A 19,758-nucleotide genomic window follows, 5' to 3' on the forward strand; every position below is an offset into this window, starting at 1 on the left:
GGGGGTATGAGACCCCACGACTCAGATTCTCAAAGGAGCCAGGTGTCCCTCCACCCAAAATGGCAGAATCAGAAACTCAAGGTGCCCTGGGAGGCCCTTCCCAGGACTTTGTGAACTTAGGGGAGCCCTCTTTGCTGGCTGACACAGCAGATTTGTGAATGAGTGAGAGTATAGAACAGGCCTGGAGACTGCAGCATAAGGAGGAGGCCCCTCACCCACCCAGGGGAGCCATTTCTCATCGTGGCCAAAGGCTTTGTTACTGGGGAGCAGGCCAGAGGCTGCAAATTGACACCCGGACACAGGAGAAATCTTCTTTCCAATAGCCTGAATCAGAGGGGCCGGCTCAGAAGCGTAGCGCTGGCTTTCAAAGTGCAGGATGTGGACCCCGCCGGCAACACATACAGGGCTAGCAAGTCTGCCAGACCCTGCCTGAGTTCAAGGGTCCTGCCCAAGCCTCCAGGCTCTTTCTGCCTGTCCCTCTGCCTCACCAGGGTTGAGCCCAGCTCTCATCTGGGCTGACCGAATTCCTGCAAAGTCCTCTGCCCATCATTCAACTGGGGACTCATCCCCCCTCCGAACCAGGAGCTCAGGGCTCCCTGACCGGCAACAGCTGCCTCTGACCTGGCATCTGCCTCTTTTCTCTCAAGCAGCTGATTCCACTTTTTGGGAACAACAGCATATGCCTTGATCCAGGCAGCACAGCCTGCAGCCCACCACACCGCAGTGGGAGGCAGGCATCATGAACAAGGGGTGGTAGCTGGGCATGCAGGAAGGGGTGGTGTTGCTCTCCTGGCTGGGGCGGTTGCTAGGGTCGACTCTGTATACACAACAAGGCCACTTGCGGTCCCTCACAAATAGCTCCTGGCAGCCTCCATCAGCTGGCCGCCCACACCGCCCACTCCCCAATGACAGCCCAGCTTCCTGGGGGGCCTTGGACACTGGAGGGAAAGTGAAGCCCGGGAACTGGCCACCCGCCCAGCAGAGCACCTCACCCAGGTAAACAGCTGTTTCCTGTAAGCTGTGTGGAGCCAGGAGAGAGGCTGACCTTGCTCAGTTCCTGCCCAGGTGGTTCTCAGCATCTGAGGGGCCCAGCCCAGGTCCGTCTCCGACAGGAACAACCCACTGTGTCCCTCCCCACTGTCATGAGATGAACAGGCCAGAGCCCCCACCCCTTCCTGATCACAGGTCAGCTCTGACTCAAGACGCACCTCACACCCTCTTTGTGTCTGAGCCACGTGTCAGGAGCCTGCCCTGCTTCCATCTCTCAAGAACCGTGTGCCCCTACAGGGTCGCAGCGCCCTTCTGGCCCAGTTTCCCCCTCAGTTTCCTCACCTCAGCCCTGGGCCCCTTTGTTTCCATGCAGGGCCCCTTACCACCACCACCCCCAGACATCCTGTGCCCAAGTCCCACACCATGTCCTTCTCCTGTGTCCCCACCCAACACCCACTCCCCTGCAGAGAGCCTTGTGTAATGGCAGCTTTTCTAGCCACAGGGGTGGGATCACCCAGCAAAGTGCCCTTTCCCAACTTCTGTTAGTGCCCACACTCCTGCTGGGCACATTCCCCTCCCCCTATCCTGACAGCATGCACAGGGCTGAGCAAAGTGGGGACATGGGCAGGGAACAGGTGCCAATGGCCCTGGGCAGATGTGGTGTGACAGGCAGCCACTCCTCCAGGGCAGTACTCAGTTCTCAGTCCCTTCCCCCCACAACCCAGTGCCAACAGGATGCAGTGACACCCCCGCTGCCAGCCCCTCCCATCAGCGATCTCCATGGCAAATGGCAGACCTTCTAATGAACTTAAGGAGAGCCAGTGCGCTGAAGGCTGAGCTCTGTCCTGCAAAGCTAGGATGGACCAGGGAGAAGTCATGTGCTCTGAGCAGGACTCAGCTTCCCACTCTCACCACAAAGGCTTCAGTTTGGACCTTTGCTCTTCCTGACCGCCAGGCTCCACCAACTGAGATGGCTGCTGCCTTGAGGCCATTGCACTGATGCTGCCTCCGCCAAGAGGTCTGTCCACTAGGCTAGCCCAACACTGAGCACCTTGCCCCCACAGGGTCCCCTCCCCTATAGCTTACTGTCCAAAATCACCCAACCAAGGTCTGTCTTCTCCCATCGGACTATCATCCCCATAAGGACCCTGGCATAATGAAAGAGCTCAGCACACTCGGGGAATAAATGACAAGTGACATTGAGCACAAGAGGAGGAGGCTCCCCAGGCAGGAACCATGTTTAACTTCCGCCCAAATGGGACCCTTAACCTCAACCTTGGGGAAACTGAGGCACAAGGAAGAACAGATGGCTGTCCTAGTGCAGAGGCAGCAACGTGCCATAGTCTGGACCCCAACCTGAAAACTGGCCATGACAGGGAAGCAGAGACCACACACAACCCCTCAGCCAGCTCAAGCACATGATGCTTCTGGACCGAGAGCTACCTACCCAGGACTTGGGGTGTGGGGATTTGCACACCTGGCCCGAGCCACCTTCGGAGGTGTCTGTGGGAGGAAGAGACTTGGGCTTCATCAGGTTCTCCAAGTGTTCCAGCAGCCGCTGGGGTCCAGGCAGGGAGCCCCAAAAGCCCTTGAAAAAATCTAACTCTGAGTCTTGCGGCACCACCAGTGGGTGTTCCAGGACCACACTCTCTGGCAGGCACATGCGTCCAGTCTATCTGGCTGTGCCCCTCCAGGTCCCTTCCCAGGCTTGCTCTAGTTCCAGCCTGGGCAGCAGGTGGTGAGTGCGAGGAGGGCAGACAGCCCCTCCCAGGCTCCATCCCCCAGCGTGGGCCTTTCCCCGACACTGCTCAGTGGAAGTGACGTGCACAGCTGTGGACATCTCTCTGAAGCCACAGAAGACAGCACCAAACATTCTGGGCAGAGTCATTCCAAGGAGAAGAGGGCCAAGGGCCACCAGTTCTGACTTAAGACTCCTCAAGACTCTATCCTGTGGCTGTGACAGACAGCAGTGACCGCTCATGTCACATGTCCCTGGGCTACGCTGTCTCTTCCCATGCCTCCCCTTACGCACTCTGGGAAGGACTGGAAACCTGGACTCGGGGAGGTGGCTGTGCTTGCAAGTGCCCAACTAGGGAGGCCCGAGACAGCTTTTCTTGTTTTAAACTTTTTTATCGAAGCAAAATTCCTGTAACACAAAACAAACCATTTTAACACATACCATGTTCACAATGTTCTGTAACCATCACCTCTACCTAGTTCCAGAACATTCTGTCACCCCAAAGGGAGACCCCATCCCCATTAGCAGTCACTCCCCACCTCCCCTCACCCCTGACAACCACTAAGCTTCTTTCTGTCTCTGTGGCTTTACCTATTCTGCACCTTTCACATAGATGGAATCACACATTACATGGCCTTTTGTGTCTGGCTTCTATCACTTAGTGTGACGTTTCCAGTTCGTCTCCTTGTTGTAACCTGTGTCAGGGCTTCACTCCTTTTCATGGCTGCACAATGTTCCCCTGTGTGGCTGGACCACACACATTGTTTACCCCTCACCTACTGATGGACCCTTCAGCTGTTTCCACCTTTTGGCAATTGTGAACAGTGCTGCTGTGGACACTGGTGTACAAGTATCTGTGTGAGTCCCTGTTCAAGTCTCTAGGTATATCCCTCAGAGTGAAGTGACTAGGTCATATGGTAACTCTGTAATTGATCTTGAGGAACAGCCATACTGTTTTCCACAGAAGCTGCACAATTTTACATTCCTACCAGCAATGCACGAGGGCTCAAATACTTGTTGGGTTCTGTTGCTTTGACAGTAGCCATCCCGATGGGTGTGACGCGATATCTCATTGTGGATTTGACTGGCGTGTCCCTGGTAACTAGTGACCGAACCCCTTTTTGTGGCTTGTTGACCATCTGTGTATCACCTTTGGAGAAATGTCTGTCAAGCCCTTAACCCATTTTTAAACTGGCTTTGTCTTTTGCTTTCCTTTTTTTAATTTAATCTTTACTGTATTTTTTCCCATTCCATTTAGTCACCCTCTGCCCCCTTCCCTGTCTTTCTCATGCTGAGTCATAAGAGTTCTTTACATACTCTGCATATTAATCCCTTATCAGCTATATGGTTCGCAAATATTTTCTCCCATTCTATGAGTTCTTTTTATTTTAAGATTTTGTTTCTTTGTTTTTAGAGAGGGAAAGGGGAGAAGAAAAAGAAAGAGAAATATCAATATGGTTGCCTCTCATGTGGCCCCCATTGGGGACCTGGCCCGCAACCCAGGCATGTGCCCCGACTGGGAATCGAACCAGTAACCCTTTGCTTCACAGGCCCATGCTCAGTCCACTCAGCTATGCCAGCCAGGGCCCATATTATGAGTTCTTTTTATTTTCTTGATAGTCTTTTAATGCACATATTTTTAATATCAATAGGTCCGGTTAATCTATTTTTCTTTTGTTGCTTATGCTTTTAGTGTCATATCTAAAAATCCATCGCCTAATCTAAGGCCAGAAAGAGTTACAGCTCTGCTTCCTTCTAGGAGTTTTATGGATTCAGCTCCTACATTTAGGTCTTTGGTCCATTTTGTGTTAATTCTTATTAATGTTGTTGCTGCCCTGCTCCCACCTCACAGCAGCCAGCCCCCATGCCAACCATGGGGGCTCCACAGTGAGGAGAGCCCAGCCAACCCCCTGAAGCATGCTGTGGACACTGGAGTTTCGCATCACACATCTGCTTAGCAAGAAAGGGAGTAATGAATGAATGAGGGAATGAATGAAAGCATCACAGGCTTGTGGCCAGCAGGATTCCAGGCTGAGTCACCCAGCCCCCCGGCTGAGTGAGACACTCCCCAGCTGCCTCCTCATTCGTTCCCAAAGTGTAAATACAGAACCAGATACACAAACACCGAGTGCGCCTCGGAATGCCTTTAATCAGGCTCTGTGCTCACTGCCAAGTTCCCAGCCCCGGCTGAATCAGAGGGTCCGCTGGGAGCACGTTTGTTTCCCTGTTGGTGTGGTTGTTGAGCACAGACCTTCCGGCTGGGATGTGTGAAGGATCCCTCGGGGTCTGAGCTCAGCACAGCTGGCTCATAGGGGCCTCTCTCCCAGAAAATGAGACCCCAGCCCCACCAGCCACCTGGGCGCCCATGCTGAGTGGGGCCTTGCAACAGCGCTCAGGGGGAAGACCTGGCTTCTCTCTTTTAACATGCAGGGAAACTGAGACACTGAGGGACAACAGACTTGCCCTGAGGTTGCCCAGTGACAGGAGAGGCCTCAGTCACGATCCAGGTTCTTTTCCTAGCAAATCCAACTTCCCACAAAGCCCTTCCTTCTGCCTTCAGATCCTAACATTCACCCCATGTTTCCAGAAATTTCCACGGAGTTCCTTCTCATCATCTGGGTTTTAGCTCATACACCTCCTCAGGAAGCCTTCCCTGACCACTACTTCCAAAACAACTATCTTAGCTTAGGCTGCTGTAACAAAGAACCACAGAGTGGGCAGCTTAACAACAGACACATCTCTCATGGCTCTGGAGGACAGGAGCCTGAGACCAAGATGCCAGCAGGGTGGGATTCTGGGGAGGGTCCTCTTACTGAGTTGCTAATGTCCACCTTCTCACAGTGTCCTCGCATGGTCTTTCCTTGGATATGTGTGAAGAAGACTCTCTCCTCTTCCTCTTCTCATTAGGGTACCAGTCATACCCAACAGGAGCCCAAACTTCTGACCTCATTTCACCTTAATCACCTTCTCAAAGGCCCCACCTCCACATGTAACCATGTTGGGGATTAGGGCTTCCAGATGTGAACTTGTCCATGGGGACACAATTCAGACCACAGCACCTGCTCTGGGATATGCTGCCTGCCAGGGGGCCAGTGAGCCCTGATGGCTGGGGACCTGCTGGCAGGGCCTTCCTGGGTGCCTCTAGGACCAGCACCCCCCCAGGAAGTGACCATCCATAGCTGAGAAACCCAGAGTTGCCCCACAGCCAGCCAGGACCAGGGGTCCCAGGACTCTCCCAGCTGGAGTCCCCAGGGTGCAGAGTGGCCTGTGGGGAGGGGCCTTCTTGTACCTGGTCTTGGAGAGCCCAAGAGTCAGTGAGGTAAGGGAGTACACTCCCCCGGGGCTACTGGGTGGCAGAGGGGAAGGAAATTATGGGCAGCGTTTCTAGCACCAGTTCCCCAAATGTAAAGTGACATACCAGCTCACTGGGATCACGGGCTGGGAAATGGGTGGGAGCACCTGAAGAACACCGCAGGTGACTGACGGCAAGGCTGTGGGATGGAGCTGGAACAGCAGATGAAGCAATTTGGCCCCTGTGCGGACCTGACCAGTCTCCTCCAAAATTCATGCTGACTTGAAATCTCAGACTGTGACCTTGTTTGAAAATGGAGAGTTTGCAGATGTAATTAGTTAAAGGTCATCCCAGATTTAGGGAGGTCCCTAAATCCAATGACTAGTACCCTTATAAGAACAGACAGACAGACAGGGATGGAAGCAGAAATTGAGGTGATACAGATACAAGTGAGGCTTGGAACAGACTCTACTTCAGGGCCCCCGAAAAGACCCAACCCTGCCCACACCCTGACCTTGGACTTCTAGTCTCTGGAACTGTAAGGGAGTAAATGTGTTGTTTTAAGCACCTGAGACTAGACAGCTGGGGAGAGCTGACAACAGGGACCATCAAACTGACACTCCAGGATAAAGAATGAGCTAGTCAGGGTCTAGGCAGAAGTGGAGGCCCAGGAAGAAGGGGGGAGACTGAGGCCAGGCCAGCTCCGATGGACAGTCACTGCAAAGCAGGAGGGAGGACAATGCTGAAGCCCAGATCAGGACAGCACAGGGCCTGACCACAGACCCAGGAGCTGATGACCCTAGAATGGACTTGCCAGAAAGGGGGTCTCAGCACACTGGGAGCTGCCAAGGGCCTGTCCTACAACATACCTGCCTGAAAGCTCATGGGGAGCAACCTGCCTAACCCTAAGCCAACTGCACCCCAACATCCTGGGTGCACTGGGTGGAGCAGCAACAGAGATGTGGGGTCTCAGTGGGTAGGTAGCTCAGCCTGGCTGCACACCTCCCTCTGGCCTGCATCTGGGCACCACATCCACAGGGTCAGGGTGGGATGTTGTGAGCAGTGTGATTTCCCCTTACCCGCTCATCCACATGTTGACTGTGGGGCCACAGCACATCACCATCAGGTCCAAAGGGGGCTACGCAGCAGAGGTTCCCACCCCTGCCCTGTACAAGCCTTGGCTGGTCTGGGAGACGGTGAAGGGCCCTGACTGAGAAGCAGAGGGTAGTGTTTAGCAAGGTCCACACTCAGCCCAAAGGCAAAGCTCAGAGACACCAGCAAGGCCAACTGGAAGAGTGGACTCCCGTTTGTTGTCATCTGGTGGTAGCTGTACTGCTGCGGCTTTTTTACTCTGGTTCCATGTCATCATGTCCTCAGGAGAGGAAACTGACTGCCCTGCATGACACAAGATGACCAGTGTTTGAGCGCTAACCTCATCCCATCTGCCTGAGCACCTGCTTCCCACAGCATGACTGAGTGTGCTCACTGCTGGCCAGCATCCCCTGAAGCAGGTGGCTGACCTCGGCACACAGCGTGACCCCATCTGAATAGCCAAGGGCACTTGGTTTCCCCTGAGACCTCCAGAAGCTCTCCAGGCCTTCCAGGGGCCGGCTGGCCTGGCACAGCAGGAGGCCATGGAGGGATCTCATAGCTGGGGCACTTATGGTGAGAAGAGTGTCCAAGAATGAGACAAAAAGAATCAAGTCAACTTCTAAAGATCATCAGGCTTGAAAAAGGGATTTGGAGGTGCTCATTTATACCATGAGTGCATTCTCATGTTACTTGGCTTCTGGAGCTAATAAGATCAGATCTCTGATATCAAATCCCTTGGACAGTACAGCTCACAATTCATTCTGTGCAGCTAATTAAGCTGAGGAAGCTCGGGAATAAAGTTTGGAACAAGGTTAATCAAGTCCCTTGCCTAGCAAAAAAAAAAAAAAAAAAGAAAGAAAGAGAGACAGGTGTCAGGACGGTGCACACTCTGGCTACACAACCCCTGGGTGCGCACTCCCAACCCTCAGGCAGCCTCTCGGGTGGCAGGTCACTGGAGGAGAGGCGTTTCCCCAGGAGCCAGAGGGACTCTGACCCTGCAGCCCCTCTCCGCCCATCCTCCACTCTTCAGCACTGTGTAAGTGCCCTGGAATTGCCAGAACAAATGACCACAAACCAGGGAACTGGAACCAACAGAAATTTATTCTGTCACAGGCCTGGAGGGTGGAAGTCTGAGACAGAGTGTGGGCACGGCTGGCTCCTTCTGGAAGCGATGACAGAGTCTGTCCCAGGCCTATCTCGTGGCTTCTGGTGACTGCTGGCAGTCCATGATGCTCCAGGGCTTATAGACACATCACGCCCACCTCCGAGGGTCTTCACTTGGCCTTCTCCCAGTGTGTCTGTATCGTCTTCTTGTAAGGGTACCAGTCACTGGATTTAGGACCCACCCTCCTGCAGGATGACCTCATGATGACTTGATGACATCCGCAAAAACCTTATTTCCAAAGATCCTGTTCATAGGTACTGAGTGGACATGAATTGGGGGGGGGGGCACTCTTCAATCACAGTCACCCAATCCTATGTCACCTTGAATCCCATGCTAAGAACCATCCCATGGTGGCAAAGCCCAAGACTTTTCCTGAAGCCCTGGGCCCCCTCGGCCACGCTCCCCCTTTCCGAGCCTGTTTCCTCCACTGTAACCAGGGGTGGAGGGGGAGCCCCTGGTGAAGCCCTACCAGCACATGGACCTGCTCAGCACACGTCAGCCTCAGCAGAAATGACCAGGACCCTGAGAGGCAGGTGGCTCAAAGTGTCCTCAGAGCCATCTGGCAGCGTCCATTAAGAGCCTGAATGTGTTCCTGCCCTCCAGCCTGGTAATCCCACATCTGGGAAGCTCTCCTGAGGGAGCTGTCTAAAATGCAGATTTATGCAAAAAGATGTCCATGCAAGAGTAAGGAGCTAGAACCAATGCAGGATCAGCCCAGGGCAGGGCCTCCACTCCAGGAAGAGTGAGGACACTGCCTGAGGAGCAGGAGGTGGATGAAGGGAAGCAGCCCCCACTGCGACTTCTGGACCATCTCCAAGATGAGTCTGTGTGGAAAAAGGTGGACCCAGGATAAGACCAGCCTGCCTCCTTTCTAGGGATGTCCCCAAGTGGGGGCTGGGCACTGGAGTGTGCAGGGGACAAGGTGGCTGGCAGGAGAGAAATTCTTTGGAACACAGGAAAGGCCTTGGCAAACCACATTACTGGGCTGAGCAAGCCTCCTGAGCTCAGAGTTGGGACCCAACACCTGGGTTGTCTCCTCCAGGACAGAGACCAATATGAACCCCAAAAGGAGACAATGCAATGATCCAGATAGCTAGGGGTTCTGTGAGGATGGGAGTGGCTCCCTAGAGGCCATGGAGAGGGACTTCAAGCTGGAGAGAGCTGAGGAAAGAGAGGGAGTACTTGAAGTGCAGAGGCCCCACAAATATCAGAGGTCAAAGAGGAGGAGCCAGGGAGTGGGATCCCACATAAGGACCATGAATCACAGACATCGTCCCAGCATATTCAGGGGTGTGGATGGGGTACCCCCAGCTCTAGGTGGGCCTCCAGGGAAGGGGAGCAGGAGGAACAGGGTGTGTGTATCCATGTGTGTTGTATATTGGGAGAGAGAGAAAAAACTCTAACACTTGTCACTTCTCTGCCTTGACACCCTATGGTGGTGCATGCAGGCACATATCTCTCTCTGCCTGTGTCCAAGGGAAAGGACCCTTTGAGTTAAACTTTCTATCTCATTTCTGTTGCATAACAGAAGTCACCAGCCAGGATGCCATTCATGGGAAATGGAGGGAATACCTCCCAGTAAGAGACCCCTCAGCCCGGGCAGGGAGCCATGCACAGACGCTGCTGCCATGATGTGTCCTGGCCTGGCCACCTTGAAATTGGCAGGCCAAATTTCTGACAGGTGCCTGAACCACCTGGGGACGTGGTATCCCAGATGTGGCAAGGAGGCTGACCTTTCTTATGCCAAGGGGTCAGCACTCACCAGCCTCCGGGACCCAAAGAGCTGCAGGATGATTTGCAAGCAACTGCCAAACAAATTATTTTGACCACAGCATCCAAAGGCTGACACCTGCCTTGCACGGGTCCTGTATTGAAACCATCTCCCACCAACAGTTCCTTCAGTGCTGCCCCCACCCCATGATGGCAGGGGCCCTAGGGAAGATAATACAAAAGTGAGATGCCCTCATTACCATGGACCCAAAATAGCTTTTACGCTCCATTTTTTAGACATAGTTACATAATAATCCTAAAAGCCGTTTCATGGTCGGGGAAGCAGGTTCCCAGGCCTGCCCAACCCACCTTATACTCTTCAGGAACCTCACAGCCCTGCTTTGAGCCCCCAAGACCCCACTGGGGCCCTGGGTGGCACATGCTACGAGCCTGGAGATGGGGCAGGAGGGCCCTCAGGCTGCCTTGCTGCCCTTAGACCACATTCTTGGCCCAGTGAGGTGAACCACACACAAACTGTGTATGTTCCCACAGACACTCCCCTAGACAAGCCTCACTGTGAAGGAACTGTCCCCAGCCCGGGGAACAGAAAGTAAGGACAAGAGCCCAGGAAGGTGAATACTACAGGCTTGTGGAGACAAGACCAATGGTGGCACGGGTGGCTGGACAGGTAGACACTACGGGGAGACCAGGTCAGGTCAGAGAGCTGCCCGGGGTGGGCTGGAGGAGGACCTGACTGCAGCACCAAGGAGGTGGGGACAGGCAGCGGAACATCACTGGCCCTCTGCAGATCCTCCTTTTCCCTAAACTGCTCGTCGCTTCTGCGAGCAAGTCCAGCAGCTCAACCTGTAGGACCCTGGTCCCAGCCTGTGTCATCTCACACTAAGATGCCTTTATAACCTCCTCACCAACCTCCTGTTGGAAGCCTTCTCTGCATACTGCTGCCTGAAGCTCCTTCCTTGCCTTTTCTTTATTAAGTTCAACTCATGTCACGCTCCTGTTTGAAACACCAAGAGGTTAACAGTTCCTAAACAATTTAAACACGGAGCTACCACAGGATGCAGTAAGTCTACTCCCCAGTACAAAGCCCATGAAACGAAGACCTCTGTCCACACCAGTATTTGCACATGTGTGTTCACAGCCACCAAAAAGATGGAAATAACCCAAACATCCATCGATGGGTAAAGGATAAACAATGTGGTCCATCCACACAATGGAATATTACTCGGCCATAAAAAAAAGAGTGAGGCTCTGACAAGCTACAATGTGGATGAACCTCAAAAATATCATGCTCATGAAAGAAGCTGACACAAAACCCACATTAATATGATGTGCCCGGAACCAGCCAATCCACAGAGACAGGAAGCAAATTAGTGGTTGCCAGGTGCTGGGGGAGGAGAGACAGGGAGTGACTAATCATGGGGACAGGGTCTCCTCTGGGGTTGAAGGGAATGTTCCGGAACTATATAGAGGTGATAGTTCACAACACTATAAATGTGCAAAATGCCACTGAAAAGTATACTTTAAAATGATAAATTTCATGTGTTGTGACTTTTACCACAATAAAAAAAAAAAAAAAAAACCCTGAAGAAATGAAAAGCAGCCTCCAGGTCCTGGCCAAGGGCCAAGTACATGTCAGCGTGGAGGGGAGTGGCGATCAGGACCCACAGCATCCCTTTCTGAGCCCCCACATGTGGGACAATAGTGTGGGTGAAGGACAGTCACCAAGGACAATGTCCCTGTCCTTAGAGTTGTGTCCTCTAACTGGGAAGCTACCATGGCCCCACAGGTATACGCCAAAGAACATGAACTGCTAACCAGAGACCCTTGGCCACATGGCTTCTTCTTGGCTACTGCACATTCCTTCTAGAGGTAGCCTGGGATGGACAGACCTGCCTGGCACCCATGCCAGGAGTGGCACAGGCACTCATCCTGTGGGGTGGGTCCCTCAAGTCTAGGTCAGAGCCCGCAACCTGGCAGGCAGCAGGGTGGCAGCTGCAGCTGTGGCCCTCCTGAGGACTGAGAGCATTTCAAAAATGTAAACTGGTGGCCAACTTAAAAAAATTTTTTTGGTTAACTTAAACATCAGAATTGCTGGCTTCTCCTGAAACATTACAAGTGCCAACAACTTGGGGCCTGGACTCCTGGCTGGTGATTTTTAATTAGCCAGAGCAAGGCCACAGCTTCCCTGCCCCCAGGCACTGGGGCAACATGGGTGCCCTCACACCCCAAGCCTGAGCCTGGGCTCTAAGAGGGTTGACACATCCTGAGGCTACCCAGCTGGCTGCAGACCCAGGGCCACCAAGTCCAGCTCGTCCCTGCTGCCCCTTATTCCAGCTCAGCAGCTGTGTGGCTTGACCCAAAGCCCAAAGGGAGGAAGCCCCAACCCCACCCCCAGAAGCAAGCCAACTGGGATGCAAAGGTGCAGAGCTAGCAGGCTGCATGCGGGCCAAGCGAGGCCCAGAATGCAGGTCTCATCCTGAGCCAAAACCCCAAAAATTCACCGCTGTATGTTCAGCATTTAACCATTAGAGGCCTCCACCAGAGTAGACTCCCTAATGTCCAGAGGCCTGCAAAGCCCTGGGGAGGAGACAGTGGCAAAGGCAGAGGGGTCAGCAGCCAGGCTCAGTGGGTGCAGGCTTGCTTAAGAGTTAGGGGTTCCTGAGGGAAGGGTGGGCACAGCATATACTACACCCATACCTAGTCCGCATACAAGGGAATAGCTCAAGACAGCCCCGGAGCCCGGCCACTTAGTCCCAGAAAATCCTGTGTGTCTGGCCCAGCTTGCCAATCTAGAGACGGTCCACTGGGGCACTGCAGCAGGACAGGAGGCCTGGGTGGGTACCTAGAAATACAGGGAGCCAGTTGACTGAGGGTGCTAGAGAAGAGGCAGCAGGAGGAGCTGGCAGGTTCATGCTGTCTGGGATGAGCTCTGCCAGCTCATGTGCTTGCCCGAAGCATAAACAGGTCATGATGCTCCAGGCACTGAGTCAGGCAGTAGATGCAGAAAGAAGGCAGAGGATTCCTGAGAGGCCATGCAGGAAATGGGGGGAAGGGAGGGGGAGGCCAGGTGGCCAAGGAGGTGACACTGGAGCTGGGAAGAGCACTCCAGGTGGAAGGCCCAGAAAGTACAAACGTCCTGGGGTTGGAGTGAGGTGCTGAGTGGAGAGGACCAGCACGGAGGAGAATAAGGGTATTAGGCTAGGCCGCCCACCAGTAAGTGATGCTGGGAAAGGAGGGTTCAGAGTCTCTCAGGACCTTCCTCTTAGTGTGATGAGAAGCCAGTGAAAGGAAGGATTTAAGCCAGAGTGATCTGGGCCACCTTCCCTTTCAGGGTCCCCCATGGTGGGAGGAGCTGGGAGAAGGGCCAGTGGGGAACAGGCAATAGGAGAGCGAAAAGCCCATTCACAGCACGTGTGGAAGGGACCCTGAACCCAGTGTATTCCAGGATGAGACCTGAGGTGACATCTGGAGGGATAAGTTGTCATCCAGGCACAAGGAAGACACCCAGGGCAGATGTGACCTGGACACTCACCTGTCCAAGGGATTGTGTGCTCTCAGATCACATGTACCCATGGGTGCACTCAAAACTTCCCACCGGGTCCCAGGAGGATGTCAACAAACTCACCAGTTCACCCCAATTCCCTCCCACAGCCTCTCATGGACATGGTCCCTGGCTGGCCCCCAAACCCTGCTGGCTGACCCTCTCTCACCCCTATGCAGGCCCCGGACATCCTTCCTCCCAGTGTGTCCCTCCTTCCCTACCGGTTCCCCCCTAGATGATTGTGAAAGGAGCAGCAGCTATCCTCTGCTTCTCATTGCCCTGGAGCTGGGACACCCTGCACCCTTCCCATTACTACCTTCAGGAAGAAGTCCAATGTACCTGCAGGAACACAAGGCCAAGACAGAGCCTCCCACAATCCTGTCCCCTTGGGCACCACCTACTCATGTGCATCACCCCCATGCCAAGCCTCTACAGATGCTCTCCTCCATCAGCTGCACCTTTTCCTGCCCCCTCACTCAAGGCACCACTGGGCTCAATGTGCCCCCAACCCATGCCCCACCACCAGCACCTGCTGCTCCAGAAGCAGCTGCAGCCCTTGTACCTCCAAGCACCATGAAGGCTCAGAGCTGGCGCCAATCAGATATCTGTCAACAAAGGCACCTCTCCAGCCTGGAGCCCATGGCTGCCCTTGCAAGGGGCCCCCCTCCTCTCTGTCCCCCTACTCCTCCCCTGGACCTGAGCTTCCTCAAACACAGCTCTCTCTGCTTCTCATGGTCACTCCTCTAGGGAGGCCCTGGATGCCAAGTCAGCCATCAACCCGAGTGCCACTGGATACACCTGGGCGCCTCTGTGATTCACACAGGACCATCCTCTATCCAGCAGTCCCCACCAAGCTCTCATTCTCCTGAACCCTACACCCTGCACCCCTGCTCCTCCTGGCCCTGGCAGATGGCAGATACCAGATCTTCCCCAGGTCGCAGCCGGAAACCTGTGGTGGGGGGTGCCCACTTCTCCCTCAGGCCTCCCCACCACAGCAGGCGTGGCAGCCACCTTTCCATCACAGGTCCTGAGCCCCCTGAGGTCCCATGACTCCAGCACCTAGGCTCCCTGCTCCCCTGAACAATCTTTTTTTAAAGATATTTCATTTAACTTTTTAAAAGATTGGTTCATAGGCTGGCACTCAATCCACTGAGCCACGCCAGCCAGAGCCCCTGACCAATCTTTTCTCAAGATCTCCCTAAACTCAAAGCCATCCCAGGGTCTCCTCTTCCCTATCCCTACAGCCAGCTTCAGGATCACATCTAAGCTCGCACCTTGCCTCTCTGGGGCCTATGGGAATCCGGCTTCCACCCTCGTTCTCTCCTCGCTTGCCACCTGTCCCCTACCCAGATTCACCTTGTAGCATAATTATGCCTCAGACGATCCCCCTAGGCCTTTGTGTCTTCATGCCCACCATTTCTCTCCTCCCACAGACCATTCCCCTCCCTACCTCCCTCCTGTTCCACCACAGAGCTCTCTTCCAGGCAACCTTCTGGAATTGGCCCCAGCTTCTGGCAGCCTCCTTTCTCCTCTAAGTCAGCAGCTCCCCAGGGCACAACTTCCTCTGCAGACCACCAAGTGTGTGCAGGTCCAGTCCTCACTCCTGGACCTGGCCAGGCCCAAACTGACCAGGCCCGTTACGTGCTTGCCCAGGGTCACACAGCTGGGAGGAGGAGAGCAGGAATTCATACTGTGAAGATGGCAACATGACCCAAAGCTCTCTACAGTCAATGCAATCCCTATCAAAACCCCTACAGTGTTTTTTACAGAAACAGAAAAACCCACCATAAAATTTATATGGGATCTCAAAGGACCCTGAATAGCCAGGACAATCTTTTTTTTTTAAGACTATTTATTTTTAGAGAGAGGGGAAGGGAGGGAGAAAGAGAGAGAGAGAAATATCAGTGTGCAAGAGAAACATCAATAGGTTGCTTCTTGCACACCCCCAACCAGGGACTAAACCCACAACCCATGCATGTACCCTGACCAGGAATCGAACTGGCAATCTTTCACTTTGTGGAATGACATCCAACCCACTAAGCCTCACCAGTCAGGGCACTAAGCCAATCTTTTTTTGTTCTTTTTAGAAAAAAAAAGTTGGAGGACTCACACTTCCTGATTTCTAAACTTACTACAAAGCTACAGGAATCAAGACACTGTGGCAGTGGCATAAAAGACAGGCACACAGACCAGCGGAACAGGACAGAGGGCCCAGAAATAAACCCTTGTGTATATGGTGAAGTGATTTTTGACAAGGGCGCCAAAATCATTCAATAGGGAAAAGTCAGTTGTTTCAAACAAATGGTGCTGGGAAAACTGGATATCCACAAGAAAAAACTAAAGTTGGACCAATACCTTATACCATATATAAAAATTAACTCATCATGGATCAAAGACCTAAAGCTAAAACTGTAACTAAAACTCTAAAAGTTAAACTATAAAACTCAGAAGAAAACAGAGAAAAAGCTTCATAATATGAGATTTGGCAATGACTTCTTGGCTATGACACCAAAAGCACAGTCAACAAAAGAAAAAATATGTAAGCTGGACTTCGTCGAAATTAAAAACATTTGTGTATCAAAGGGTACAATCAACGAAGTGAAAAGGCCCCATTCCCATGGAACGTGAGAAAATATTTGCAAATCATGTATCTGATAAGGGATTAATATCCAGAATATATACAAAACTACTAAAACTCAACAACAAAAATAAACGACATGATTCAAATATGAGCAAAAAACTTGAATGAACATCTCTCCAAAGAAAATTTACAAACAGCCAATAAGCACATGAAAAGATGCTCAACATCACTCATCACCAGGGAAAAGCAAATCAAAACCATGAGATAATACCTCTAGGATGGTTATAATTTAAAAAAATAGAAACATAAAATAACAATTGTTGACAAAAATGTGGAGAGATTGGAACCCTTGTACACTATTGGTGAGACTGCAGCTATAACACTATGTAAAACAATACAGATTCCTTGAAAAATTAAACACAGAATTACCACATGACCCAGCAATCCCATTCCTGGGTATACACCAAGAAAAAATGGAAGCAGGGATTCAAAAAGATATTTGTACAGATGGTCCCCAACTTATGAATTTTTTACTTTATATGATGGTATGAATGTAATACAAATAATAAATCACATGAGATATTTAATACTTTATTATAAAATAGGCTTTGTGTTAGATGATGATTTTGCCCAGCTGTGGACTAATGTAAGTATTCTGAGCACATTTTAGGCTAGGTTAAGCTATGCTCAGTAGGTGAGGTGTATTAAGTGCATTTTGACTCAGCATTATTTTCAACTTACAATGGGTTTATCAAAACTTAACCCCAACATTACGTCAGGAGCATCTTCGTCTATCTGCACACCCATGTTCGCAGCAACATTATTCACAATAATCAAAAGGTGGAAGTAACTCAAGTGTCCACTGAAGGATGAGAGAATAAACAAAATGTGGTACGTATATGCATACACAGAATATTATGCAGCCTTAAAAAGGAAGGAAATTCTGACACCTGCTACAGTATGGATGAACCTTGAGAACATTATGCTCCATGAAGTAAGACAGACATACAAGGAAAAAAACGATATGGTTCCACTTATCTGAAGTCCCTAGAGGAGTTAGGTCCACAGAAACAGAAAGAAGAATAATGGGTACCATAGGCTGGGGGAGGGGAAATAGGGAGTTAGTGTTTAATGGGGTCTGAGTTTCAGTTTTACAAGATGAAAAGTTCTGAAGGTGACAGTGTGATGGCTGCACAACAATGTGAAAGTAATTAATGCCACTGAACTATACACTTAAAAATGGTTAAGATGTTGTGTATATTTTACCACAGTTTTAAAAAGAAAAAATATTAAAAGAAAACTTGCACGTCACTTGTGTAGGATTCCTACCAAAAAAACCACCTTGGCCCAATTGTAAGAAACTGCCACACGAGCCACACCCTGAAGGACAGTCTACAAAAAGACTGGGCAGTTCTCAACGGGCTGAGGGTCATGGACAACCAGAAACCCTGGGCAATGATCATGGATCTGGGACTGTGACAGGACGACTATTGCAATATGGGAGCCTGGAGATGATCCTAGGCCACAGACAGATCACCAGGGGACACCTGGGGAAATCCAAATGCAGTCTGCAGTCTACTTATTAGAACTGCGATGATGCTGCTGTTCTGGTTGGACTGGCCCACCCTGGTCATGTGAGATATTCACACTCAGGGGCTATGGGAAGTGTCTGTGCTGTCTTTGCATCTTTTCACTAAATCTAAAATTATCTCAAAAGAAAAAGTGATAAGAAACAAACACAACACTTTCTCAAAAAGGATACTGAACAGACATTCATAGTGTCTTGGCAATCGTCACATGTCAAGCCATGGCACTGTGTGTGCTGGGTGGGACCCTGCTCTCATGCTGCCCCATAGGGACCCTGAAGCTGGCCAGGGACAAGGCTAAGAAGTGCTTCAGGAGGGCACACTGTCTAATCTGAACAACTCTACAGAGGGAAACTGAGGCAAAGAAAGGAGTCATTTGGGGGAAGCTGGCAGAGGCAGGGCCTGAACTGCAATGACAATCCACTTGGCCAGGCATTGAAGGGGCCACAGGGCAGGCTCTTGGACACAAGTGGCCCCAGCAGGCCCCCTGTAATAGATGCTCAAGGCCCCTCCCTGCATGTGCTGAGCCAGTAGCAGGAATTAGTGGCTGCTTGCCACTTTGGGCATAAAGGAGGCTGCTGGGCCCATCAATCACTCCTGAGGCTGTGCATTGATTCTGTGACAATTTAATGAGCCACTCCTGCCCTAATTATAGCTATCAAACCCCATCTCACTGGAAGGACAGAGGGATAGAGACAGTGCAATGCTCACAGGTGCGAAAGGGCCCATGGAAGAGGGCTGCAGGGATCTGTCTCTTCAGTTACCTGAGAAACACTGAAATTGATTTCAACACAAGAGAGGCTTTAGCCAGGAGGGCACGGGACACAGTGGCTACGCCAAGTCTCTGGCAGGGTAGACAGCTCTTGTGTCTTTGTGGGGTGCACTCTGCCTCCCCGTGTCCCCAGCCCGAGGGCTGGCAGCCCTGTAGAACCAGCCCTGGGCACTCTGCCTCCCAGAGACTTCCAGGTGAGTGACCAGGTGGCATGCACCCACCCCCTCCAAGAGGGGGAAGCACTTTCAGTTTTCTGTTTTCAATTTTCACCAAAGTTTTAAGACATTAATGGTTTCTTTTATATTTTAAAAAAATGGCAAGGCAGAGCCCTTCTCTGCAACCCCAGCTGGCAGGGAAGGATAACCAGCTAGCACTCTCAGTATCTTCTTCGCCTGACAGGGAGCCCCAGGCACTGGGCACTCAGGAGACAGTTCAAGGATTGTATCTGGAAACAGGGAGCTCAGACACTTGGCAGCCGACGAGGAAAAAAGTCTGTCCTTTGCTGTAGACTCAACCCTCTGGACAGAAGACCATGCTCCGGATTTAGGGTGAAACCTCCATGACCAGAGAAGCGGCAGGATGGGACCTTGGAGAAGGAGGAATTTCACATATGGAATTAGCACCCAAGGCCTCTCTGTTTCAGAGATGCCCTTCCTTGTACCAGAACATGAAGTTGAAGCCATTTAATATAAACCTCCCTGTTCACAACCCTGGGAATCAGATTCTTGATTTCAGGTGAAATATCACTGCCAAGTCAGCAACCTAGTCTGTACCAAGTCCGAATTCATTCCCCTGGTGATACCCTCCCTCGGGGGACACCTGCCCCAACACCCTCTCAAGTCCCTGAAGCCCCCTCCTTGGTTTCCCCAGGCCTGTCCCTATATGGTAGCTAGAGCAATCTGCATCTCATGCCAGGCCCTGCTCCTAACCTTACCAAGCACCCCTGCCCCAGAACGGGGCCCATGAGGCATAACCCACTGAGCTCAACCAGCCTTTGCCCCCACAACTGGCCTCACACTCCTCACACCCATGGCTCACCCTCATCACCAGCGGCTCAGCCCTAATGTCACCTCCCCTAAAAAGCTCCCACCCCATTCCTCTCTCAGAGCTATGACCTCAAGGCCATGGCAAGGGACCAACTGGCCACCAATATGGTTTCCCCTAAGGACAGGGCCCCATCTGACTGCAGGGAGTCTCCAGGGCCCCACACAACATGGCTGCTCAATAAATACCAATTGAAAGAGGGGCTTTTCTATTCAAACCCCAGCCT

At 51.9% G+C, this 19,758-nt stretch overlaps 1 protein-coding gene across 9 annotated transcripts in view; it reads right to left on the minus strand.

The window, feature by feature from the left end:
- CRTC1 (CREB regulated transcription coactivator 1) overlaps positions 1-19,758 on the minus strand; it is a 59,318-nt gene that overhangs the window by 30,038 nt on the left and 9,522 nt on the right. For 5 of the 9 annotated variants that reach the window (XM_037142084.2, XM_037142088.2, XM_037142087.2 and 2 more), the window contains exons 2-3: positions 7,100-7,230; positions 6,147-6,322 (exon numbers count right to left, since the gene is read on the minus strand). The exons of the other annotated variants lie outside the window; for them this stretch is intronic. In XM_037142084.2, coding sequence (XP_036997979.1) covers positions 6,147-6,296 — 150 coding nt within the window. In that variant the 5' untranslated portion in view covers positions 6,297-6,322; positions 7,100-7,230. The remainder of the gene's footprint in view (positions 1-6,146; positions 6,323-7,099; positions 7,231-19,758) is intronic. 9 annotated transcript variants of the gene reach the window in all.

This window comes from Artibeus jamaicensis, unplaced genomic scaffold (genome assembly GCF_021234435.1).
Source record: "Artibeus jamaicensis isolate MK-2021 breed Jamaican fruit bat unplaced genomic scaffold, CSHL_Jam_final contig_477, whole genome shotgun sequence".
Classification (NCBI taxonomy): domain Eukaryota; kingdom Metazoa; phylum Chordata; class Mammalia; order Chiroptera; family Phyllostomidae; genus Artibeus; species Artibeus jamaicensis.